The sequence below is a fragment of the Oryx dammah genome, unplaced genomic scaffold (genome assembly GCF_014754425.2).
Source record: "Oryx dammah isolate SB20612 unplaced genomic scaffold, SCBI_Odam_1.1 HiC_scaffold_11, whole genome shotgun sequence".
NCBI lineage: Eukaryota > Metazoa > Chordata > Mammalia > Artiodactyla > Bovidae > Oryx > Oryx dammah.
Genome location: NW_024070195.1, coordinates 37358374 through 37385121, shown reverse-complemented (window position 1 = coordinate 37385121; position 26748 = coordinate 37358374). Strand labels below are relative to the sequence as shown.

At 42.5% G+C, this 26748-nt stretch overlaps 2 protein-coding genes across 4 annotated transcripts in view; both read right to left on the bottom strand.

Moving 5' to 3' along the window:
- The window catches only part of KIF6 (kinesin family member 6), a 430349-nt gene that overhangs the window by 228417 nt on the left and 175184 nt on the right, over positions 1–26748 (bottom strand). For all 3 annotated transcript variants that reach the window (XM_040249763.1, XM_040249761.1, XM_040249762.1), the window contains exons 8-10: positions 22502–22645; positions 21487–21573; positions 12215–12318 (exon numbers count right to left, since the gene is read on the bottom strand). In XM_040249763.1, coding sequence (XP_040105697.1) covers positions 12215–12318; positions 21487–21573; positions 22502–22645 — 335 coding nt within the window. The remainder of the gene's footprint in view (positions 1–12214; positions 12319–21486; positions 21574–22501; positions 22646–26748) is intronic.
- Positions 606–1921, bottom strand: LOC120870161 (succinate dehydrogenase [ubiquinone] cytochrome b small subunit, mitochondrial). The gene has a single exon (XM_040249764.1). It carries the CDS (start codon positions 1886–1888, stop codon positions 1409–1411), a length of 480 nt encoding a protein of 159 aa, XP_040105698.1. The 5' UTR covers positions 1889–1921; the 3' UTR covers positions 606–1408.

The window sequence follows — 26748 nt, the reverse complement described above, 5'->3', positions numbered from 1 at the left end:
TGACTTTCCTAGCCCTGGGACTTCCCTGTAGCTCATACAGTAAAGAATCTGCCTGCGATGCAGCAGACCCAGGTTTGATCCCTGGGTCAGGAAGATCCTCTGGAGAAGGAAATGGCAATCCACTCCAGTCTTCTTGCCTGGAGAATCTCATGGACAGAGGAGCCTTGTAGGCTACAGTCTGTGGGGTCACAAAGAGTCGGACATGACTGAGTGACTAACGCTTGAGGAATAAGCAGAGCAAACTAAATAAGATACATGTGTGTTTGTGTGCAAGCACGCGTGTACGTGCCCCCATGCACACGTCACCCCAGGCAGAAGTCAGCACCAATTGCCTGGACAACGTCCCCAGGGTGGAAGACAGGATGAAATTAAACACTGAAAGGTCAGTGTTGTCAAAGTAAAGGCAGCAAAGGGGAGAGGAATGTGAAATGTGGTTGAAAACACAGAAAAGGGTCAGACCAGGCAGACTCTTATAGGCCACATGCAGGATTTTGGTGTTTTCCCAGGAACAACAGGAAGTCAGAAGTCACTGAGGAGTTTTAAGAAGAGTGAAATGGTAATAATTGTCCTTTTATTTTTTTTTTTTTTTTTTTAAAAGAGTAGAATAAATTTTTATTATGCAGCATTTTATTTTTTTAAAAAATTACCTTCATGGAATACATTTTCACAGTAGGAATTCCCAGTGGGAAAACAACAACTTATCACTTATAATTTTATATTTGTGGACAGATTATTTTAGGACAAGTAAAATAAACACATTTGAGGATTAAGTCTTGGTTTAGAATCTGTAACAATTTGAAACATCTATAAAGGGACCTCTTCCCTAAATAGAACTTCTCTACATTCAGAAACTCTCCAGGCTCTTCTTCCTAGGATTTAGAAATCAGTAATGTGAAATATCAGCATTTCTAACTTTTAAATTTCCCTAAGACATGTAACCATCAGTAACTGGTATCAAGTGAACAGAGGGGGAGGTTTACAAAAACTAAACACTGCCTAAGTTTCTGCAGTCTTTACTTGTGAATTAAGTCTTTCCCTTTCTCCATCATCCTAGGACAAATACAGACGTTTGACCAGATATCAAGAGTAATAAAGCTGAATTCCCTTTAAGAGCTTGATCAATTAAAAGGCAAAAAGCTCATATATAATGTTCAGTTATACTATGAGACTTGTGAAAAGCTGAGACACTCCATTAGCTCCCCAGAATATATAATTCAGTCTTATAATTTCTTAAGATACAACTTCTCTCAAATATTTCTTCAAAGATTAAATTCTAAAAACAATCAGGTGATTAGGAGAAGAGGTTTGTCTCACCAATGTTTTTCCTTCTTATTGTGAGTTGAAATGGCATGACAGAGCAGAGGCAAGGAGGTGTACAATCAATTCTCAAGGTATTAAGTCTAAAAGGTCAGAGCTTCCACAGCATAGCCACAGCTTTGCAGATGCCCACGTCATGATAGTTGAAGTAACAGAGCCCAGCAAAAGTGAAAGCTGAGAGCACCAAAAGGCCTGTCTTGGCAGCTTTCTGCACTGCATCTCCATGAACATAGTCAGTAACAACTTGTCCAATGCCCCAGTGACTGTGAAGAGTGAGGGTTGCGGCCAGAGAGTAGTCCATCGCAGAACAAGGATTCAAATAGGCAGCTGGAATTAGGCCCAGGAGCAAAACACTGACAACCCTCTCACCAGTCCAATGGAGAGATGCAGCCTTGGAACCAGAGTGGTGGCTGGGTGACAGGTGAATATGCTGTGTTCCACACCATCCTTGAGCAGGTCGGTCCTGGAGAAATGCTGAGACAAGAGCTGGTCTGACCACTGGGGTTCGGAGGAACAGAGCTCGCCCTTCTCTGGCGCCGCAGAGGACACTTAGCCTCCAGAGAGTCGCCATGTCGCTCTGGAAGGTTCAAGGTCAACCAGCAACCCCTAATTGTCCTTTTAAAAAAGAGTATTTGGGCTTCCCAGAACAAGATTTAGAGGGGAGCAAAACAACCTATTATGACACTATTTTAGTAGGAGGAAAAAGCAGACAGAGGTTTGCAAGGACAGCAACAGTCGGGGTGGTGTGAAGTGGTCCAATCCAAGACGTATTTAGAGGACAGAGTCAACAGGAGTTCCAAACTGGCTGGATCTGAGAGGTGAGGAAATGAATAGAATCACAGGAAACCTCTACGTTTCTGGCCTTGGCAACTGTAGGGCTTGTAGAGATATTGATTGATGGGGATCTAGGGCCAGAGACCAGGTCTGGAGAAAGATGAAGAAGAATTCAGTTCAGGCACTTCCCTGGCAGTTCAGCAGTTAAGAATCCGCCAGCACAGGGGACATGGGATCGACCCCTGGTCCAGGAAGATTCCGCACGCCACAGGGCAACTAAACCCATGTGGTGCAGCTACCGATGCCTGCACACTCTAGAGCCTGTATTCTGCAAAAAGAGAGGCCTCCTCAGTGAGAAGTCCACGCACTGCAGCTAGAGGGTAGCCTCTGCTTGTTGAAACTAGGGAAAGACTGTGAGCAGCAATGAAGACCCAATACGGCCAAAAACAGATACATAAATAAAATTTTTTTCCAGTTTTATTTGTTTACTTTACAATATTGTATTGGTTTTGCCATACATTGACATGAATCCACCATGGGTGTACATGTGTTCCCCATCCTCTCTCAGCTCCCTCCCCATCCCATCTATCCCTCTGGGTCATCCCAGTGCACCAGCCCCGAGCATCCTGTATCCTGCATCGAACCTGGACTGGTGATTCGTTTCACATATGATAATTTACATGTTTCAATGCCATTCTCCCAAATCATCCTGCCTTCGCCCTCTCCCACAGAGTCCAAAAGACTGTTCCATACATCTGTGTCTCTTTTGCTGTCTCACATACAGGGTTATCATTACCATCTTTCTAAATTCCATATATATGTGTTAGTATACTGTATTGGTGTTTTTCTTTCTGGCTTACTTCACTCTGTATAATCAGCTCCGGTTTCATCCACCTCATTAGAACTAATTCAAATGTATTCTTTTTAATGGCTGAGTAATACTCCATTGTGTATATGTACCACAGCTTTCTTATCCATTCATCTGCTGATGGACATCTAGGTTGCTTCCATGTCCTGGCTATTATAAACAGTGCTGTGATGAACATTGGGGTACACATGCCTCTTTCAATTCTGGTTTCCTCGGTGTGTATGCCCAGCAGTGGGATTGCTGGGTCATAAGGCAGTTCTATTTCCAGTTTTTTAAGGAATCTCCACACTGTTCTCCATAGTGGCTGTACTAGTTTGCATTCCCACCAACAGTGTAAGAGGGTTCCCTTTTCTCCACACCCTCTCCAGCATTTATTGGTTGTAGACTTTTGGTTAGCAGCCATTCTGATTGGTGTGAAATGGTACCTCATTGTGGTTTTGATTTGCATTTCTCTGATAATGAGTGATGTTGAGCATCTTTTCATGTGTTTGTTAGCCATTTGTATGTCTTCTTTGGAGAAATGTCTGTTTTGTTCTTTGCAAATAAATGACCCAATCAAAAAGTGGGCCAAAGAAATAAAATTTTTAAAAAGAGAATTCAGTTTGGGGCATGTTGAGTTCAGGACCAGCTGTCAGTGGGGCAATGTGACCAATGAGTAGGGCATTCAGAAAAGAATAAATATGAATGAGTAAAATAAACATGAGTCATCAGGGTTGAATCATCTAGTTGCATCTAGATGGCAACTGAGGTGTGGGTGTTGAAGAAATCATCTAGGAAAAGGTGCAAAGAAAAAGAGAAAAGGAGGTCCTAGGACAATGCTTGAGGAATGTCCACATGAAAGGAGGATAATCTGGCCCAAGAGGCCAAGGAGCAGTCAGGAGATAAAGAGAAGACAAGAGAAGAGAGTGGTCAATCATGTTGAGTGCAGGGACTTCCCTGGTGGTCCAGGGGTTAAGACTCTGCCATCCAATGCAGGGGCTGTGAGTTCGATCCCTGATCAGAGAACCACATGCCTCGCTGCTGCTGCTGCTAAGAAGCTTCAGTCGTGTCTGACTCTGTGCGACCCCATAGATGGCAGCCCACCAGGCTCCCCTGTCCTGGGATTCTCCAGGCAAGAACACTGGAGTGGGTTGCCATATAAATGGCCTATCCAATTGATCTACACTGAGATCCATCAGTATCCAGTGCCATGAGGCAAAGGCCAAACTGGAGTGTGTACAGGAGTGAGTGGGATGGAAGGGAAAGGAGAATGGGAGTGAAGGCAACTTCCTGGAATGGTTTAGCTTAAAGGAGATGAAAGCAACAGTAGATAGAGGGGGGGTTGCGGTTAAGGTCAAGGAGGAGCATTTCATTTCAAATATGGGAGACTTGAGCCTATTGTAATTGAATACTATTAAGAATCTAGTAAAGAGTCCAATAAAAAGAGAGAAGTTGCAGATAAAGAAAAAACAGAAGGAGAGTTGAGGTCCCTGAGATGGTAGAAGGGACTGGGGTTGCAAATATGGTTGGTGAGGTCGCCTCTGGAGGAGACACCTCCTCTGCTGAACAGGAAGGAGGGAAAGGTGGGGACAGGTGTGGGCTGCTGTGCAGGTTTGGAGCAGAGCAGGCAAGTGAGGAAGATGCCTCAACTTGTACATGTAGTAATTAACTGTAAAAATATGTCTGTGTGCTTTGAGGGGCTTGTCATCAAAGATAAGTTGCTATTATTTAACCATGGCAAAATTTTACCAAAAAAGAAAATCCCTCACTGTACAGTTTTGTTTTATTTTGCTTTGGTTTGTTTAATGACTGGTCTTTTAATTTTATATTTTGTCACCCAGAGGTCTCCAGTTTTTTAAAAGTCAGGTTAGTTGAGGTTAAATTTACAGACAGCAAAGTTTTAAGTTTACCCTTTTTAGATATATACTACTATGACTTTTCTGGAACTCTCTTGCTTTTTCGATGATCCAGTGGATGTTGGCAATTTGATCTCTGGTTCCTCTGCCTTTTCTGAAACCAGCTTGAACATCTGGAAGTTCATGGTTCACGTATTGCTGATGCCTGGCTTGGGGAATTTGGAGCATTACTTTACTAGCATGTGAGATGAGTGCAATTGTGCGGTAGTTTGAGCATTCTTTGGCATTGCCTTTCTTTGGGATTGGAATGAAAACTGACCTTTTCCAGTCCTGTGGCCACTGCTGAGTTTTCCAAATTTTCTGGCATATTGAGTGCAGCACTTTCACAGCATCATCTTTCAGGATTTGAAATAGCTTAACTGGAATTCCATCACCTCCACTAGCTTTCTCCAGTACTTTGGCCACCTCATGCAAAGAGTTGACTCGTTGGAAAAGACTCTGATGCTGGGAGGGATTGGGGGCAGGAGGAGAAGGGGATGACAGAGGATGAGATGGCTGGATGGCATCACCAACTCAATGGATGTGAGTTTGAGTGAACTCCAGGAGTTGGTGATGGACAGGGAGGCCTGGCGTGCTGCGATTCATGGTGTCGCAAAGAGTCGGACACGACTGAGCGACTGAACTGACCTAAACTATGACTTTTGACAAATGTGTATAGTTATATAACCACCATGACAACCATGATATAGAGTATTTCAATCACCCTTAGTAACTCCCTCTTATTCCTTTTCACAGGTTCCTCCCCTACTGGCGACCTTGGCAACCCCTGCCACCCTGACCCCCAACACACACACACACACAGACACACACACACATACACACTGTGCTCACTCCTTCCAGGCAACTTTGTGTACCCAGACCCCTTCATCTTAGGGTGGCATCTTCTTCCTCATGACATCCTTTCAGACTTAACTTGCTCAGGGAGTGATATCTGCACCCCCACTTTTTAATTTTTATGTAACTATTTAGCTTTTCATTATCATAGGTTGTGAGCAAATAATATAGTAAACCATGTATAATAAACTGATATTAGATTTAAAGACATGGAACTGAACGTGTACATAAACAGCATTTAGTCATAAGATAGCATTTACATATAAAGGAGTCATTAAAAAACTAGTATGAGTAGAATTAAAGTGTAATTAAGGCTTTATAATTCTCAGTGTCCATTTGTTCTTTCCACTAACACCCCCTCATAGTCTCTGCTTTATACATATGCTGTGCTCAGTCACCTCAGTGCTGTCCAACTCTGTGTGAGCCATTGGAATGTAGCCCGCCAGGCTCCTCTGTCCTTGAGGTTCTCCAGGCGAGAATACCAGAGTGGGTTCCCATGCCCTCCTCCAGGGATCTTTCCAACCCAGGGATCAAACTGGTGTCTCCTGTGTCTCCTGCATTGCAGGCAGATTCTTTACCATTGAGCCATTGGGGAAGCCTCATACACACACACACACACACACACACACACACACACACACACACGTATAAATGTGTGTATGTGTGCATATATCTTATTTCCCCAATAAAACTGTAACTCCTAGGAATTATTTTCTGTATCCTATATTCCTGAACCCCCTCAAACACCTATTAATATGACGAGCATCTAGTAGGTACTCACTACATTCAGGCCGTAGGATTAACTGATCAGCAAAACCTAGCTAAAGGAAGTAATCAGAGAAAGACAAATACTGTAAGAACTCACCTATTTGCACAAAATAAAAAAGGTAAACTCAGAAAGCAGACCAGTGGTTGCCAGGGGCTGGAGGGCAGGGGAAGCAGGGAGACATTAGTCAAAGGGTACAAAATTCCAGTTATAAGATGAATACATTCTGAGGACTTGAGATACTCCAGGTGGCTATACTCCACAATACTGCACCATATACTTGCACACTGCCTACAGGGTAGATGTCAAAGGTACAGAAACAGAAAGATGACTATGTGAGGTGATGGGGATATTGACTAACCTTATCGTGGTCTTTGTTTCACAATATATATACCTATTAATATATTAAATCATTACACTGTACTCTTTTAACTTACACAATGTTATATGTCAATTGTACCTCAATAAAGTTGGGAGGGAGGAAGAAAAACGAAAAGCAAAGGATCAAGATGTTTGTACATTTATTTTGAGAAACTTGAGCCCAAGAGATCCAATTCAGTTGCATCTCAGAAAGAAAATGTCGCTATGCAGAAAATATTCTACTCATTTACATCTGGGCCAGGAAATGAGGCTTCCATCCTAGCCAGAGGCCTAAAGGCTTTAGAAAAAAACCCAAAGGAAGAAAGAGGTATGTGTTTAGAAAATCAATCAGAATCAAATCTTCACCCAAGAAGTTTTGCATAAACATTAACTTGGCTACACAGACTTCATCCAGCTGTCTCTTTTCAAATTTACACAGGCAAAGAAAAAAAAGATGTAAACTAAAAATATCCCAATAACTGGAGGCTGACATCTGAAATCCTCTTCAGTTGGAGCATCCAAGTCAATGCAACAAATATTTACATTGAGAACCGAAATTCTGGGAAATAGTTCAAAAATTTGGTGGGGCTAGGAATTAATAGACATCTCCAAACTGTCCAATGCATGCTACACAGAAGATATTATCCAATACATATCTGCTTTCTGATGTCCTTCACAGAATCCCTGATAGGAATGTCCTCATGACATGCCAGTCAACATAAGCCCAGGGATCAGCAGGACAGAGAAGCAGATGAGGCTAGCACATTCCTGCCACTCTGCCCTGCTGCTCCGTGGGTCCCTTTTTGTCCCCCACACCACCATCCCCCTCCCACCGTCACCACCAGGGAGCCTGGGCACAATGAGAGGGGCTGAAGCTGATTCATATTCCTGAGCAAGTGTCCAGGGTGGCAGAAGACACAGACGCACCAATGATATTTAACAGCAGCACATTACAAGCAGGTTGTAATTTCCTTCTTTTACTTTAACATAATAAAGAGCTCTGAAACCTGATGAATTTTAAGCTATACCAATATTGATCTAGCTAATCAGGCCAAAATGTAACTGCAACAACAGTACAGCAAAAACAGTAACACAAAGCCACATAATCTGAATAATCCTCACTGTCAGCACGAACAAGCACCAAAGTTACTGGATTGCTCTGAAACTGTGCTTTGGTTTTGGCAGGGTGGATTCAGTCTGCAACATGTGTTCTCCCCAACTGCTTATCAGAAATCATTAAAGAGACACAATGCTATATATAGCATACTTATCTTTACCCAGAGAAGGGAGTTCACTGCGAATTGCCGACGTTTACTTACTTGCACATGAACTAATTTTACATGATTCCCAGGTGGCGCTGTGGTAAAAGATTCGCCTGCCAGTGCAGGAGACGCAAGAGACGCGGGTTTGATCCCTGGGTGGGGAAGATCCCTTCGAGGAGGAAATGGCAACCTGCTCCAGTCTTCCTGCCTGGAGAATCCCATGGACACAGGAAGCTGGTGGTCTACAATCCATGGGGTCACAAAGAGTCGAACACGAATGAGCACACACTATGCCTGAGCGCAAAATTAATCCTTATCTCTGCAGTCTCATGGTTTATTCATATATCTCCACACAACACTTATACATTGCACCATAATTACTTGTGCTTGTGTCTGTCGCTGCCACTAAATTGTGAACCCGTTGAGAGCGGGATCCAGGTTTTGCTCATCTTGGTGTTCCTTTCAGGGCCTACAGTAGATTTTTGTGAGTACTGGATGAATAAGAAATGTTGAATGAGTGAAGGAGTGAATCAACTGCCCAGAAAAACTAATAGCAACCCTACATACTGTGTAGAAACTGTTCCAGCTGACATTTGTGTATTTGTTATCCGCGGATCAAAGAAAGCCAATCCAAGATCTAACAGTTTGTCAGTATTTTAAACCTGTTGTCACAATATTATTTCTCACGATTCTGCCCCCAAACTCCTGCGAGAGGAGAATTGTGAGAATTTGCTTGTTGTCAATAACTTTTAAACAGAAACATCTGTTTACGTAATAAATGGCAAGCTAGTGAAAGATGTAATGTAAATATAATACGATATTAAATATCATAGAGAAGGTATAACAAACCTTGCTTATTACTGTTTCTTATGCTTTATAGAATTTTTCTTCTTGTGGAAGTATAGTCTGTGGTGATCTGTTGAAGAGAGGATGTACCATGGGAAATTTCCTGTCTGAAAGTTTGGATGTCTGAAAAATGGCCACCGTCACCTTTGAATAGTAGGCTACATACAGAAACCTCCATCCACAGCCCTTTTTTGTTTTGTGTTTCAGTACTAGAAGTTCCTATTTACAGAGCTGTTGATGAGAAGTCTTCACTAGATCAGATTCTTGGTTGTTAATACTTTTCTTCTCTAACAACTTCTAGGATTATTTTCAATATGTTGAAGTTCTAAAATTTTTCTACAGTATTATTGCACTATTTAGCATATGATAACTCTTTTGTTCTGAGGTCTTATGTCCTTTTTTTTTTTTAGTTAAAAAAAAAAAGGTTTTATTTCTTTAACTGTTGGCACCCTTGCATTCCCTCTATTTCTTCTTTGGAAACTCATTGTTGTTGATACCGGTAAATCTAGGGCTATCCTTCATGGTTCTTTTGTTTAAACTTTCCAAATCTTTACCTTTTAGCTTACATTCTGGAATGATCCCTTAGCTCCCGCCTTCCTGGCTCACTGATTTGCCCTCCGTGTTTTCATTCTGCTCTTCAGCCATCATCAGGTTCTTAATGGCAGCAAGTACATTTTTTCAGTTTCAAGATCTCTTGGTCCTGCTGGTGCTTCGTGGATGGAATGCCAGCAACCACTCCTCTTGCTTTGTTCTTGAGGCCTCTGTGCTGTAAATGCTTGTTCTTGTCTTTCTCCATGCTGACTGTCCTCATATTCCTAGTCACTCCCAACTGTGAGCTCACATTTCCTAGACTCCGAGCTCTCCGCTTGGGCAGCCAGTCTTGGGTGAGGGACTGAAGCAGCGGTGGGTACCTGTGCTCCTTGTTGCTTTCAGTGACGAAATGAGCAGAGCTGGAGGCAGTAGCTGTCTCCAGAGCTTATACAGTCCCTCTTTGTCCTGGGCATCATCAGTTACCTGGGGCACTTCCCTATTTCCTGGGAATACTGACCTAAATACCAGGGGATAAAGGGAAGAAGGAGAACACGGGGGGTTCACAGGAACAAAATCCTCCCATTCCAGGAGCTCTGCCAACCCTTAGGGCTCTTTCCAGCCCTCTCCTGCTCCAGTGTGCCACCAGTTCTAGACATGGGGCCTTGGTGGTGCTGCACCGTAACTTGGTTGATCCCTTCCTCCTGTCTAGACCCCTGTGAAACCTACTTCTTATTCTTGGGTATAGCAGGAGATTCAGATGTTTCTTCCATCAGTTCTATCATCCACCCAATGTGGCGGGAACCTGCGGCATATGCTTACTCATTCTGACATCTTGATCCACCACATGCAGAGTCTTACCTTAAACTGAGCCTTCTGAGCAACACAGAGCACACAGGAACTAGAGAAAACACTGCTGCTTATTTGACACGTGGGTCATTTCCCTGTTTGCTCTTAGATCCAATTTCCACTTTTCCTTTGTGTGACTACATCACACTGCTTGGCTCCTTTGACAGCTGGCTCTGGGTAAGTTTAGCCAGTGGGAGGCACTGGTGGAAGCTGGAAGGGGAGGTGAGGGGGAAGCCAGGGCTCCCTGTGCGATGACGCCTCCGTAGCGCCCAGGGCTCTTCCGAGGCTCCAGCTTCCATCCCGACAGGCAGCACTCAGCTTGTGCAGCTTCTGCTCACCAGCACCAGGCTCCGGCTTCGGTAACACAACCTTCTACTGATGTCCCTCCAGTCCCAGGTGAAGGACCTCCTCCTGCTGCTCTGATCTCTGGGTTGCTGTAGCACCCCATAATACCATCTTCTGTACAACAAATTTCCTATATTTAATTCCTGCTGTTGAGAGGCCTAGAATGTTTTTGTTTTCCTGACTGGATCCTGATTTGAAGATCAAAACTCTGAAGAGGCACCTTCAAAAATAATATTGGGTAAGCCCTTTCTTCGTGGCTTCCCAGGTGGCTCAGTGGTAAAGAATCCACCTGCCAAGCAGGAGATGCAGGTTCAATCCCTGGGTCAGGAAGATCCCTGCAGGAATGGCATGGCAACCCACTCCAGTGTTCTTGCCTGGAGAATCCCACGGACAGAGGAGCCTGGTGGGCTACAGTCCATAGGGTCGCAAAGAGTCAGACATGACTTAGCAACTAAACAACAAGCCCTTTCTTTGCAGGGCTGGGAGCACCATAATGAAGGAATTTGAAACTTGGGTTTCTCAGTATCTAAGCTATCCCAGGTTATTTCAAGGAGTGACATGAAATTCTTTAAAATGTGAATTCTGGCAGTATATTTCACCTTAATCTCATATATGTCATGAAGCAGTTTTGTAAGGAAAGCCTTAGAGGCCGATCACATTATTAAACACAGCGTTCTAAAATGAGGAAATGCTATCCCAGAGGAGGAAGGCTTGGCGTATATCAGAAACTCTGCTTAAGGCTTCTCAAACTTTAGCCCTGCATTCAGGGGCAGCCACGAAGTTGTTTAAAGAAAATGCTTCCACTGCCTGTTAGTTACCATTTTCTCTATTGAGAAAGGGTCATGTGAAATGACAGTAAACCTTCAGAAAAAGCTTGTGTAGCTTGTTACTCTGAAATAGTACCCCTGTCTGCTAAGCCCAGTCCATTGATATCACTTCACAAATGCTTAATAAACAGCACAGAAGCAACAAGAGAGCCTGCCGTGGTGGCTCGTGATCAGAGCAAGAACTCGAGCCAAGCTGTGCCCTTGGCATACCATATGGCTGCAAGTCTAAAGGCTCTGAGAAATGCCGCACTTGTATGAAATCCTGAATACCTGCTTTCATTCCCATTTCGAGTGTTTGAACTGTAATATATGGGCCATCTATTTATTAAAGGAGAGAGCTTACTTTGGCATGGGATAAATTGGTGCTTGCAGCAAGATGCTGTTTAATACAAAGGATGTTTCTGGAATTTCTTTCAGATCTGAGATCCACAGCTTATAGAGTGTGTGGTGGATACGTTTAAAAGTTGGGTGACTATCACACGATCCTTTTTCTTCAGCTGGCATGAGAAGGATACTGCCATCCTCTCCACGCTCTGTTCTTTTCTTCCTCAAAGCTGAGGCGGCAAAAACACTGCCAGCCTTATGCAGCTTTTCATGGAAAGCCGCCACTCTTCACTGGCGCCTACATGCAATTTCAGACTTTCCCAGGAGACCTTCGTGCTTTGAGGTGAATTCATAACATTAGGGCCAACACAGAAGTTAACACAATCTTGCACTGTTAAAGAAAAAGTCTACAGGCTTACTGAAGGAGCTCTGCTTCTGTGAGCGCCTCCGTCCTCTGCTCCCCAGTGACAATGGCCAGCTCATCCTTGAGTTCCTGGATTTCCTTTTGTAGGCGTATAATCATCTGAAATGGCAAGGCGGGAGCATAAATGTCAGCTCCTCATTGAGGGGACTATGTGACAGAGAACACACATCTTTTAAAATTATGAACAAAAATGTACAGAGAAGGATATCAAAGGCACTCTTGTACTTACCACCTCGCTTTGTTAAAAATCTTATCATTTGGTCAAAACAGTTCTAGAATTTTTCTTAACAAATAAAACATTACTGATGGAACCTGGAGGCCCTTACTCCTGTTTCCTTCTGTCCATCCTTGGGTGACTGCGATCCTGCATTTAGTGGGTAGCATTTCCCTGCAAGTTTTAAATATTTACTCCATAGGTATCGGTATGCCTGTAAATGATATATATTATTTTGCACGCCTTACACTGAATGTAAATGCTATTACACTGCGTGTAACTGCAACTTGGTTTTTCTTCCTCACGCTACGTTCGGAGATTATTTATATTGTTTCGTGTGGTTCTAGTTCATGAAATTTCATGGCTATACAGTATTTCAATAAAGGACTACATCACGATAGATGTATTTACATCTCTGGGGCCTTATGGACATTGGAATTTTACCTTTGCTATTACGAACAATGTTATGGTGAGCACTATAAATCTCTGGGCACATCCAAGTTTCTCTGTAGCACACTTGCAGAGGAAGTGCAGTTTCCCTTTATTATATATTGCTAAACTGCTCTTCAAAATAGCTGTGTAAATTTATATTCTCATCAACTATATATGTAAGTTCCTGCTTCCCCACATTTTTGTCACTATGTATGGAATATTGCCAGAGACTAATTTTGCCAATTTGGTAGGTGTAAAATGGTCTCTTTTCTAGTTCTAATCTGTGTTTTCATAATTATTGGTGAGGTTGATGATCATCTTTGTAAATGTATGTTGACTGTTTGAGTTTCCCCTTCTGTGAATTTCTTATTCACCATCTTGCCCATGTTTCAGTTGAATTGTTTTTCTTTTCCTTACGGATTTTCAGGCTTCTTTATATATTCAAGGATGTGAACCCTTTGTAAGTTTTATGCAATGCCTGTATTTTCTCTCAATCTATGTCATGTTTTCCACTTTGTGGTGTTCTTTCTGTGAAACAAAAGTTTTAAATTTCAATGCAATTTCATTATCAACTTATTTTGTTATGAGTTGCATTGCTTTGTTTTCTTTGAGAACATCTATTTTACCTAAAGCCATAGCAATATTTTCCTATAGTGTATACGCATGCTCAATACATGTCTGACTCTGCAATTCTGTGGACTGTAGCCCTCCAGGCTCCTCTGTCCATGGAATTTTCCAGGCAATAATACTGGAGGGGGTTACCATTTCTTCCTCCAGGGAATCTTCCAGACCCAGGAATCAAACCCGAGTCTTTTGTGTCTCCTGCAGGTGGATTCTTTACTACTGTGCCACCTGGGAAGCCCGTATTTCTCTATAAGTTCTTACAAAAGTATTAAAGTTTCGCTTTTTACATTTAGGTTGATTTTACTTTATAGGAAGTATAAGATATGGATCTAATTTTAATTTTTTTATGGCCAACCATGCAAGATTTGCTATTACAATTCTGTTATGTATTTCCACATATAAGACTTGTCTTTTTCTGGGCTATTGGTTAAAAACATTCGACTACTTGACTATATGCATGGTAATACCACACTGTTTTAATTACTGTTTCTTAAGAAATTTTGGCATCTAGATAGAACAAACCCTTTCCATCTTGTTCTCTTCTAAAATAGACTTGGCTATTCTTGATCATATGCTTTTTCATATAAATTTTAGACTTGGCTTGTAAAATCCTATCAAAGGCTCTCCTCACATTTCAACTGTAAATAAATTTGAGTAAAAGGTTAATTTGATAAGAGATTTGAGCCACTTCCCAGGTGGCTCAGTGGTAAAGAATCTGCCTGTCGATGCAGGAGATGCAGGTTTGATCCCTGGATTGGGAGGATCTCCTGGAGAAGGAAATGACAATCCACTCCTGGATTTTTGCCCAGAAGATCCCATGGACAGAGGAGCCTGGTGGGCTACATGTCAGTGGGGTCACAAGAGCTGGACACAACTTAGTGACAAAACAACACAACATAATGAATCATGTCATCCACAAACATGGTGTGGCTTTCCATTGATTCCTTTCAATACGGATTTATAGTTTTCTCTACAAATACCTTCTATATCTTTAATTAGATTTTGTCCCTAGAATTTTAAAGTTTTTGTTGCTACTATGAATGAAATTTTTATAAAATTGCATTTTCTAATTACTGGCTTTTGATGTATAGGAAGGCAATTCATCTTTATGGATTATATAACAAATACTTTTCTGAACATTATTTTGGCTATCATTTGTTTGTTATTGAACACTGGGATGTGCTTTTTCTTCTTGGCTTCACTGGGTCTCCATTGTTGCACATGGGCTTTTCTCTAGTTGTGGCAAGTGGTGGCCACTCTCTTCTTGGGGTGTGCAAGTGGAGAGTAGCCTCCTCTCCTTGTCACTGTGGTGGCTTCCCATTGCAGAGCACAGGCTCTAGGGCGCATGGACTGAGTAGTTGTGGTGCACAGGCTTAATGGCCCCTCAACATGTGGAATCTTCCTTCCACAAGACCAGGGATTGAACCTGTGTCTCCTTCATTGGTAGGCAGACTCTTAACCACTGGACCACCAGGCAAGTCCCACTACTGGATGTTCTAGATGAGCAATCAAATAGTCCACAAGTAATGACCGATATTCTTTCAAAATCCTCATAAATTAAAAAAAAAAAATTGTCTCTCTCCTAGCTAGAAACTCCAAGTACAGTGCTTAAGACATTCTTGTCATATTCCTTTTAACACTTCACTTTTAAAATGTTTGCTGTAGTTTTCGATTGATACCTTTAATCACTCTAAGGATGTTCACTTATATTCATAGTTTGATGAGCCTTTCCAAACTATGGATGAATGTTTAATGTTATCAATTTTTTTTTCTGTAGCTAATGATGTGATGATATAATTTTTTTCTTTTAAACTGTGAAAGTGATGAGTCACCTTAATTCATGTGATTTTACATTTTAGTAGGAACTACTTCAGATAAACAAAGAGGTATAAATAATACCTTGTCCCTACTTCTAAGCTTAAGTGAACATTCAGGTACTGACTACTTCAGTTCAGTTCAGTTGCTCAGTTGGGTCTGACTCTTGGCGACCCCATGAACCGTAGCACGCCAGGCCTCCCTGTCCATCATCAACTCCCAGAGTCCACCCAAACCCATGTCCATTGTGTCAGTGATGCCATCCAACCATCTCATCCTCCATCGACCCCTTCTCCTCTTGCCCTCAATCTTTCCCAACATCAGAGTCTCTTCCAATGAGTCAACTCTTCGCATGAGGTGGCCAAAGTACTGGAGTTGCAGCTTCAACATCAGTCCTTCCAATGAATACCCAGGACTGATCTTTAGGATGGACTGGTTGGATCTCCTTGCAGTCCAAGGGACCCTCAAGAGTCTTCTCCAACATCACAGTTCAAAAGCATCAATTCTTTGGCGCTCAGCTTTCTTTATAGTCCAACTCTCACATCCATACATGACCACTGGAAAAACCATAACCTTGACTAGATGGACCTTTGTTGGCAAAGTAATGTCTTTGCTTTTGAATATGCTGTCTAGGTTGGTCATAACTTTCCTTCCAAAGAGTAAGCGTCTTTTAATTTCATGGCTGCAATCACCATCTTCAGTGATTTTGGAGCCCAGAAAAATAAAGTAAGCCACTGTTTCCACTGTTTCCCCATGTATTTGCCATGAAGTGATGGGACCGGATGCCATGAACTTAGTTTTCTGAGCTTTAAGCCAACTTTTTCACTCTCCTCTTTCACTTTCATCAAGACACTTTTTAGTTCCTCTTCACTTTCTGCCCTTAGAGTGGTGTCATCTGCATATCTGAGGTTATTGATATTCCTCCCAGCAATCTTGATTCCAGCTTGTGCTTCCTCCAGCCCAGCATTTCTCATGATGTACTCTGCATAGAACTTAAATAAGCAGGGTGACAATATACAGCCTTGACGTACTCCTTTTCCTATTTGAGACCAGTCTGTTGTTCCATGTCCAGTTCTAACTGTTGCTTCCTGACCTGCATACAGGTTTCTCAGGAGGCAGGTCAGGTGGTCTGGTATTCCCATCTCTTTCAGAATTTTCCACAGATTATTGTGATCCACATAGTCAAAGGCTTTGGCATAGTCAATAAAGCAGAAATACATGTTTTTCTAGAACTCTCTTACTTTTTCGATGATCCAGCAAATGTTGCCAATTTGATCTCTGGTTCCTCTGCCTTTTCTAAAACCAGCTTGAACACCAGGAAGTTCAAGGTTCACATATTGCTGAAGCTTTAGCTTAAGAAATAAAACACTGCAGGCTCTTGGGAAGCCCTTACCCCTGTAGAGCTTTCCCTAAATGAACTTCCCACTACCACTATCCTAAATCTGGTGTTTGTTTTTCCCATCCAGTTGTGTTCTGGGTGGTTTTGAGGACAATTTTTCAATTGTCACTTGTGTTTCAGAAAAGCTCTGTACATCAAATAATGAACAGTAGTGTCAGTTTTTAGAAGCAATTATAAAGGAGATCAGGAAACAACACTTGTCAATTACCAGATTATTCTGCGCCAGGAAGACCTCAACATTTGTTCAATTATCAGCTATTAGCTTTTGACTCCTGATTTCTTGTTTCATTAAATCTCTCACAGACCTACATCAAACACATGATAATGTTCATCTTTCTTCAAATTCCTCAAGTTCCTTCAAAGAAAAGTCTCTGCAGCCAAATTTGAACGGAAAAACCTCAAATGTCTAATATGTTTATCTTTCTTTAGTTACGAAGTAATTTTTGTCTTCAGGCTAATAAGCCCACTCCTGTCTTTCTCTCTTTTTTTTTTTACCTGATATTCTTTTTTTTCTAAATTATTTTACTTTACAATACTGTATTGGTTTTGCCATACATCAACATGAATCTGCCATGGGTGTACATGAGTTCCCAATCCTGAAGCCCCCTCCCACCTCCCTCCCCCTATCATCTCTCTGGGTCATCCCAGTGCACCAGCCCCAAGCATCCTGTATCCTGCACCGAACCTAGACTGTCTTTCTCATTCTGCACAGTAATGTTACCGGGTGGCTGGCAGGGTAGGAACAGCAGAGGGATTCATCCTAGGAATTCAGTTCCATTTGTCTTAGGTCTTTGCCTTGTGTCTCCTTTTTTTCAGGGGGGTAGGGTGGTGCCCTGTGATGCTGGTATGTGAGCAGGGGCTGGCCTGGAAAGAGTGATGTTCCTCACTCACTGGTTTCTCCAGAAGAGAATTCCATCAGGTGAGTTCAGGCTCCCGGAGGCAAGAAGGACAAAATGGTCAGTCCCACTATTCTTCTCTCCTCCTTTTCCTCTACTCTTTGATGGAATGATTTCAGGGAAGGAAGGGCAAATACTCAAGAGGAAGTAAAAATATGGGTAATGGATGAATTCGAGATTTTCATTTTTTGGAATTTGAGAAATTTGTAAATTAAGCACCACTGAAAATATTTCAGATTTTTTTTTAATAATGTATACTACCAAACTTTTGCACTCAGGCTTCTCTATGGTGGTCCAACTCTCACATCCATATATGACTACTGGAAAAACCATAGCTTTGAAAACATGGACCTTTGTCGGCCAAGTAATGTCTCTGCTTTTTAAGATGCTGTCAAGGCTTGTCTAGGCTTTTGAACTGTGGTGTTGGAGAAGACTCTTGAGAGTCCCTTGGGCTGCAAGGAGATCCAACCAATTCATCCTAAAGGAAATCAGTCCTCCTGAATATTAATTGGAAGGATTGATGCTGAAGCTGAAGCTCTAATAATTTGGCCACCTGATACAAAGAGCCCACTCATTAGAAAAGACCCTGACGCTGGGAAAGATTGATGGCAGCAGAAGAAGGGGACGACAGAGGATGAGATGGCTGGGTGGCATCACCGACTCAATCGACATGAGTTTGAGTAAACTCTGGGAGTTGGCGATGGACAGGGAGGCCTGGAGTGCTGCAGTCCATGGGGTCGCAAGGAGTTGGACATGACTGAGCTACTGAACTGATCTGAACTGAGGCTTGTCATAGCTTTTCTTCCAAGGACCAAGCATCTTTTAATTTCATGGCTGCAGTCACCATCTGCAGTGATTTTGGAGCCCAAGAATATAAAGTCTGTCACTGTTTCCATTGTTTCCTCATCTTTTGCCATGAAGTGATGCGACCAGATGCCATGATCTTCGCTTTTTGAATGTTGAGATTTAAGCCAGCTTTTTCACTCTCCTCTTTCACTTTCATCAAGAGGCTCTTTAGTTCCTCTTCGCTTTCTGCCTTAAGGGTGGTATCATCTGCATATCTGAGGTTATTGATATTTCTCCTGGCAATCTTGATTCCAGCTTGTGATTCATTTAGCCCTGCATTTTCCATGATGCACTCTGCATATAAGTTAAATAAGCAGGGTGACAATATACAGACTTGACGTACTTTTTTTCCTATTTGGAACTAGTCCATTGTTCCATGTCTGGTTCTAACTGTTGCTTCCTGACCTGCATACAGGTTTCTCAGGAGGCAGGTAAGGTGGTCTGGTATTCCCATCTCTTTTAAGAATTTTTCAGTTTGAGCTTTCCAGTTAAAGGCTTTAGTATAGTCAATGAAGCAGAAGTAGATGTTTTTCTGGAATTCTCTTATTTTTTCTGTGACTCAATGGATGTTGGTAATTTGATCTCTGGTTCCTCTACCTTTTCTAAATCCAACTTGAACATCTGGAATTTCTTGGTTCACGTACTGTGGAAGCCTAGCTTGGAGGATTCTGAGCATTACTTCACTAGCACGTGAAATGAGCGAAATCTGCTGTAGTCTGAACATTCTTTGGCACTGCACTTCTTTGGGATTGGAATGAAAACTGAGCTTTTCCAGTCCTGTGGCCACTGCTGAGTTTTCCAAATTTGCTGGCATATTCAGTGCAGCACTTTTATGGCATCATCTTTTAGGATTTGAAATAGTTCAACTGGAATTCCATCACCTCCACTAGCTTTGTTTGTAGTGATGCTTCCTAAGGCCCACTTGACTTGACACTCTAAGATGTCTGACTCTAGGTGAGTGATTATACCATCGTGATTATCTGAGTCATTAAAATCTTTTTTGTGTAGTTCTGTGTATTCTTGCCACCTCTTCCTAATATCTTCTGCTTCTGTTAGGTCCACACCACTTCTGTCTTCTGTGTCCATCTTTCCATAAAGAAGGCTGAGCACTGAAGAATTGATGCTTTTGAACTGTGGTGCTGGGGAAGACTCTTGAGAGTCCCTTGGACTGCAAGGAGATCCAACCAGTCCATCCTAAAGCAAATCAGTCCTGAATATTCATTGGACAGACTGATGCTTAAGCTGAAATTCCAATACTTTGGCCACCTGATGTCAAGAGCCCACTCATTAGAAAAGACCCTGAAGCTGGGAAAGATTGAAGGCAGGAGGAGAAGGGGATGACAGAGGATGAGATGGTTGGATGGCATCACCGACTCAATGGACATGAGTTTGAGCAAGCTCCAGAAGATGGTGAAGGACAGGGAAGCCTGCCTTGCTCCAGTCCATGGGCTCGCAACGAATTGGACACAACTGAGCAACTAAACAACAACCACCAAGCTTACCCTAGTTTATTTTCTAGAGAAATCTTTTTTTTTTTTTAAAGGGAGTGATTTAAAAAGTAGTATAATTTTAATTTTGGAGTTTTACAAAGTTGAGATACTGTATTTCAACATTTTCCATGTTCAGTTCAGTTCAGTCAGTCGTGTCTGACTCTTTGCAATCCCATGAATCACAGCACGCCAGACCTCCCTGTCCATCACCAACTCCCAGAGTTCACTCAGACTCATGTCCATCGAGTCAGTGATGCCATCCAGCCATCTCATCCTCTGTCGTCCCCTTTTCCTCCTGCCTTCAATCTTTCCCAGCTTCAGGGTCTTTTCTAATGAGTGGGCTCTCCACATCAGGTGGCCAGAGTATTGGAATTTCAGCTTAAGCATCAGTCTGTCCAATGAATATTCAGGACTGATTTGCTTTAGGATGGACTGGTTGGATCTCTTTGCAGTCCAAGGGACTCTCGAGTCTTCTCCAACACCACAGTTCAAAAGCATCAATTCTTCAGCGCTCAGCTTTCTTCACAGTTCAACTCTCACATCCATACATAACTACTGGAAAAACCATAGCCTTGACTAGATGGACCTTTGTTGGTGAAGTAATTAATTCCTTGTTTTATTTTATTTGTAGGAGAAGATTAACAAAAGAAAGAAAACATATCTGCATTTATAATGAGTAGTAGCTGAATCAGGTAACTTACAAATATCTTTCCTTAAATAAAGCACTTTTATAAAGAAGAATGAACTGTTATAAACATAGAGGCTTGGCCATTTTTCCATGGATCCAACTACTAACTTTTAAAAATCTCTAGAATAAGTAACAGAACAATTATGTAGAATACTATTCTACTTAATAACTACTGAAAGGCTAGGACCTTTCTAGAAATAGAATTGTGCATGATTCCATGTCTGTCCTCAGGACTCTCTGTATCTGACAGGGGGCTATAGATAAGAGCACAGCCCCTGGGGTCAGACTGCCTGTGTCTGAGTCCTGTTCTGTGACTGCAATGCAACTCAGATCAAATCACTAAATATTCCTGTGCCTCCCTTTTGTCACCTATAAGGTAGAGGTAAGTGAAAGTGAAAGTCGCTCAGTCATGTCCAACTCTTTGCAACCCCATGGACTCTCCATTCTCCAAGCCAGAATATTAGAGTGGTAGCCTTTCCCTTCTCCAGGGGATCTTCCCGACACAGGGATCAGACCCAGGTCTCTCACACTGGGGGTGAACTCTTTACCCCTTGAGCCACCAGGGGAGCCCAAGAATCCTGGGGTGGGTAACCTATCCCTTTTCCAGCAGATCTTCCCAACCCAGGAATTGAACCAGGGTCTTCTGCATTGCAGGTGGATTCTTTATCAACTGAGATACCAGGGCAGCTCAAGGTAGAGAAAGAGATGGCATCTACTCATGAGGCTGCTGTGAGAATTAAATTATTTTATACATTTCCAGTATTTAGAACATTGCCTGTTTATGGGAAGTGAGTGCTGCCCACACTTTAGCTAACCTTTTACATAATTTGATTTTTTTTTAAACATAGTTAAAAGTTGCTTACCAATTTGGGATCGATTTCTTCATTAAGAACAGCTTCGTTCTTTATGAGTGCCACTCGTTGTGCAAATCTGCAGGTAGATATAGACTCCTAAGAAAGCAAGATTATGTCCTTAAAGTGTTGTTGCAAATAAAGAGAAAACAACTTCTGCTCACAGGAAAAATGCATACAACGATATTCATAAAACACAATGAGGAAACAGGCTTCCAGATTAGGAAGCTTTGTACTGGAAATTTATTTTTCATTAAACATTTGTTTGAGCTTAATAAAATGACCAGTGCCCAAAGTGTGGAAGAGCTGAGGTTCTAAGTGACAACTGGCGTGTGATTTTCTACTTTACTGTCTAACCAGAACCACACAATACCAAGCAGAATCACAGCAGGTACCACCATCCATAAGCATCAAAGGGTACAAAATAAGTATCTGTAACAGGCCAAAGAGAGGCTTTCCACAGTATCTCACAATGCACTTGGGACGGGGCCTTGTTTGGGGAGACACCTGGGTGCTTTCCATTTTCCTCTCTTAGAGAAAGTCTGAATCCCATCTGTTAAACTGAAATGCTGTAAAACATCAGCTGGCTCTAAAGCCACCTGGGACATTTGGCAGCCAGCCTCTACCAAGGTGTTCCTGGTGTTGGGCTCAGGGACACGTCTAGGCTTACATCTTGGTGATGTCTCCAAGGCATCTAAGCAACCAGGAGTAGAGTGGGTCAGGAGAAGCTAGTGGGTCTCCTCTCTCAGGTCTCTGGCCAAGGTAAATAACCAACGAGCAGGTCTTCCAAAGCATGTATATGAATTTTTCTGTAAACCATCCCGTGCTATGTGAACTCAGTTCTCAAAAGGGGGAATTTCAGAGCTGGCACATAACCCAAGGCTCTGAACTCTGGCGGCGTCTTTACCTCTGAAGGCACACCCCAGCCCAGCTGAAAAGGTGGAGACCCACCCAGGACCGTCAGCTCCATCCCACAGACTAGCACACTCACTCAGACTAAGATCTCTGGAAAGAAGGACCAACGTACGTCTATATTCCTTTTCTCTAGAGAGAGTGTGGCGATCATGGTCGTCATGCAGTTCCCTCCCAGGCTGTCTCTCAGGACGCTGGTCATCATGGAGTTCCGATACGGAATATGCGAGCGGTGCTTTTCTGAGAGGGCGATGATAACCTGTGGGGAAGGGGAGAAACGGCAGCGTTAACTTAGCAGAAAATGCACAGCTGACAAACGACTGATACAAAATGCAGTGACCCCCAAACTGGGCTCAGGGTCATCTCAACAATAGTCAGTACAGTCATGGTGAAGAGGAAAGGAAGCAAAGGGAGTGAGAGCTGTCCAAGACGAAGCCTGGAATTGCTGGAATTGCTGGTACAGAATTGTATATATTATTATTCTCTTTTTCAGTCTCTGGGAAATTTATATTAAAAACTCAAGGGTAAATCATGCCAGATTTTAAAAATTCTACCAAAACTGGGCTGAATGCCTCTTCCTCGAGGTAAGAGAGACAGAACTCTGAATCAGAACCACAAGAGGAAACAGACCCCACATTCTGGCATCAGATTGTCCAGGTCCAGGCATGCCATTCAACACTTCGGCTTCAGTCTCCTCATCTGCCAAACAAGGAAAAGACAGTACCCACCCTGTGAGTGTTGGGATGATTAGAAGAGTTCAAATGTGCAAACTGCTTTGAGTAGAACTAGCCCATAATAAGTGCTGTATGCGTGTGTCCTTTCACTGTTAAGCGACGGGCAAGAGGACCTTGACTGAGCTAGAACCTGCTCATCTTGCTCCTCAGGAGTGTCTTAGGTACTTAACAGGAAGGTAGTAGATGAATGTTTGGGAGATGGATGAAGAGATGGTGTGGGCTGTCCCCAAGGGAACCCACCAGGGCTTCAGGGGTTTCTGGGGGAGATGAATCCAGTGCCAGGATGCCCACTGCACAGCGCCAGGAATAAATCACCCACAGATGTGACATGTGACTTCAGGGGAATCACCAGGTCCTGGCTCCTGAGGATTCTGCCAACCTGCCAGTGCTCTAGTCTTCCCTCTTCCCTGGTGTGTAATTCTCATCACCAGAACCTTTTCTATTCCTTTAGTTACAAAATAAGATGGGAGCATTGCTTTTAGCAAAATCAGGTAATAATACCACTTGCCTTCCTTTAAACGAATGACCACAGGTTTTACTATGAATCAGAAATCCCATGTGATTTTATCAAAAACCGCTTTCCACTCTGAGAAATGGACCCTCCCATCTTATCCTTTTGTTTCAAACATCTACCCAGCTTCTTCTCCCTGCCTTTGATCTGAGCTGATGGCTGCAGACCCTTCTTCTAGGCGTAAGCAGCCTATATGCCCCACCCCTAAATCCCCCTTACATCCCACCCTTCTTGCCGTTACTGCCTGGCCCTTGCCCAAGTCCAGCCCTCTGTCCCCTCCCTGTTCTCCTCTCACCTATTTTGCTCCTAAAATTAACCCCTTTCTTTGCATTAATTTCTCTCTGTCTCACCTGGATCACACCCATCCTGCAAGCCACAAGAGTACTAGATTAAGATGGATCTTGCCAAGGTCACCAGTGACCCCAGTGAATGACAAGCACTGACCACTATCTTACTAGACCTCTGATTTGAGGAAGCATCAACATGGGTATTCACTGCCTCTTTTAGGAAACACTTTATTCACGTGGTAATCACGCTATCACACTTTTTGGGGTTTTATTTTTCCTTAAAAACTAGTTAATGAATGTTTCTTTATTTTCTTTCCAAATGCTTCTTTATCTTCACCTCAATCTATTGAAGTGCTCCAAGGCTCCAGTCCTGGATCCTCATCTCTTTATTATCTGTAGTCTCTCCCTGTTTAATCTTATCCAATCCCTTGTTTTTATTTATTTATTTTTTACTCTTCTGTAGGCTTTTTCCTTTGCCATCATATCATGTCAATAATAGGTATTTATTATCTTATCCACTTTTTTATATCATTTAAAGAAAAAATATTAAGTCTCATACAGTTTTTTCATCATCATAATATATATCTTTGACTCGGGTTTTTTTTACTTTTTTTTTAAATTTGCTCTTTATTTTTTATTTTTTTACTTTTTTTACTTTACAATACTGTATTGGTTTTCATTCAGGTTTTTCCATAACATGCAATGGAAAAACCTGAATGAACTTTTTGGCCAACTCAATATAACCATGTCCTGATGTCTCCCCAGCTTATAGCATCAGCCTCTGCCCCATCCCTGAGCCACTATCCTTGTGGCAACTTCGTATCTCCACCTGGATGTCTGATCCTGACTTCCTCTCTCCTTTACCCCCAGTCTCATTCTTTCTCAGATTTTACCCATCATTATTAGTGGCCCCACCATCCACCTATGGCACAGTCTAAAACTCTAGGCATCATTCTTGAATTCCCCAATTCCAACATCCAATTTCTATTAGGTTTACCTGCAAGATACACCCAGGATTGGACCACTTTCCCCACCTCTTTTGCCACTATGACAGCTCAGGCCACCATTGTCCCTTCCTTGGACAATTGCTCCAGGGTCTGAATCAGTCTCCTTGCTTCTCCTTGTGCCCTCCGTGGTCTCCTCTCTGCAGAGCAGTCAGAGGCCTCTTTATAAAATGTGAGCTACATCTGGTCGCTGTCCTGCTTACGGCCTCCCATGTACTTGGTATGATGACCCAAGCCCTGTGTGCAGTTCCTATCTACCTATCTGGCCTCATCTCCTATGGTGCTTTCATGGATCACACTGGCTTTGCTGTTGCTGTACCAGGCCAAATGTCACAGCCTTTGAACTTGTTTCTTCTAACAAGGGATGCTCTTGCCCCAGACCTTCTTACATCTTCCTGCTTCTTACCGGTCAAGTCTTTGCTCAAGTTTTATTTCCTCACCAGGGTTTCCCCTGAACCTTCTATCAAAAGTAACACTCCAATATCCAGGTTCTTAGTCTATGCTATTTTTCCTCAAGTAATTTTATTCATTTATTATTTGGTCAAACAAGTAAATTTCATTCATTTAATTGTTTGTTATCTGCTTCCCTGCTAGAAATTCTGCTCCACAAGGCAGAAATCAAACACTTCATTTCTCTTGTCCATGGCTCCATCCCCACTGCCAGGAGCAGTAACAGTAAACAGTAAGCAGTGTGGCAGAAACTAAACTGTCTTCTTCAGCTCTCATGACAGACCCCGATCTAGTCCTGCTTCCTACAAAATCTCATTTCCTAGTCTCTCATACAGCTCACAGTTTGCATGAGACCTACCTCCATCAAGCAGACACCCCTGTGTGGGATTTGGAGGTGAGTAAATGGGAGTGGTCCCCTTCATGGATCACAGTCTTGTTGTGGCGAAGGGGCTTGCATAACTCAGTGAAGCTATGAGCCATGCCGTGCAGAGTCACCCAAGAAAGACAGGTCATAGCGAACAGTTCTGACAAAATGTGGTCCACTAGAGGAGGGAATGGCAAACCACTCCAGTATTCTTGTCACAAGAACCCCATGAACAGTATGAAAAGGCAAAAAGATGTGAAACTGGAAGATGAGTCTGCAGTCAGAAGATGTTCAATATGTGCCTGGGGAAAAGTGGAGGGCAATCACTAATAGTTCCAGAAAGAATTAAGCAGCTGGGCCAAAGCGGAAATGATGCTCAGTTGTGGATGTGTCTGGTGGTGACTGTACAGTCCAATGCTGTAAAGAACAATACTGCATAGGAATCTGGAATGTTAGGTCCATGATTCAAAGTAAATTGGATATGATCAAGCAGGAGATGGCAAGATTGGATATCAACATCTTAGGAATCAGTGAACTAAAATGGATGGGAGTGGGTGAATTTAATTCAGATGACCATTATACTTACTACTGTGGGCAAGAATCCCTTAGAAGAAATGGAGTAGCCCTCATAATCAACAGAAGAGTCTGGCCTCAAAAAACAACAGGAAGATCCCAGTTTATTTTCAAAGCGAACCACGCAACATCACAGCAACCCAAGTCTATGCCCCAACCACTGATGCCCAAGAAGCTGAAGTTGACCAGTTCTATGAAGATCTATAAGACTTTCTAGAACTAATACCAAAAAAAAAGATGTTCTTTTTATCATAGGGGATTGGAACACAAAAATAGGAAGTTACCAGCATAACAGGCAAGTTTGGCCTTAGAATACAAAATAAAGAAGGGCAAGGGAAAACAGTTTTATCAAGAGAACATGCTGGTCATAACAAACACACTTTTCCAGCAACTCAAGAGATGACTCTACACACAGACATCAACAGATGGTTAATACTGA

What these genes read in the sequence shown, in the direction of transcription:
- LOC120870161 (XM_040249764.1), bottom strand. Translation starts at nt 1,888, where the DNA reads ATGGCGACTCTCTGGAGGCTAAGTGTCCTCTGCGGCGCCAGAGAAGGG.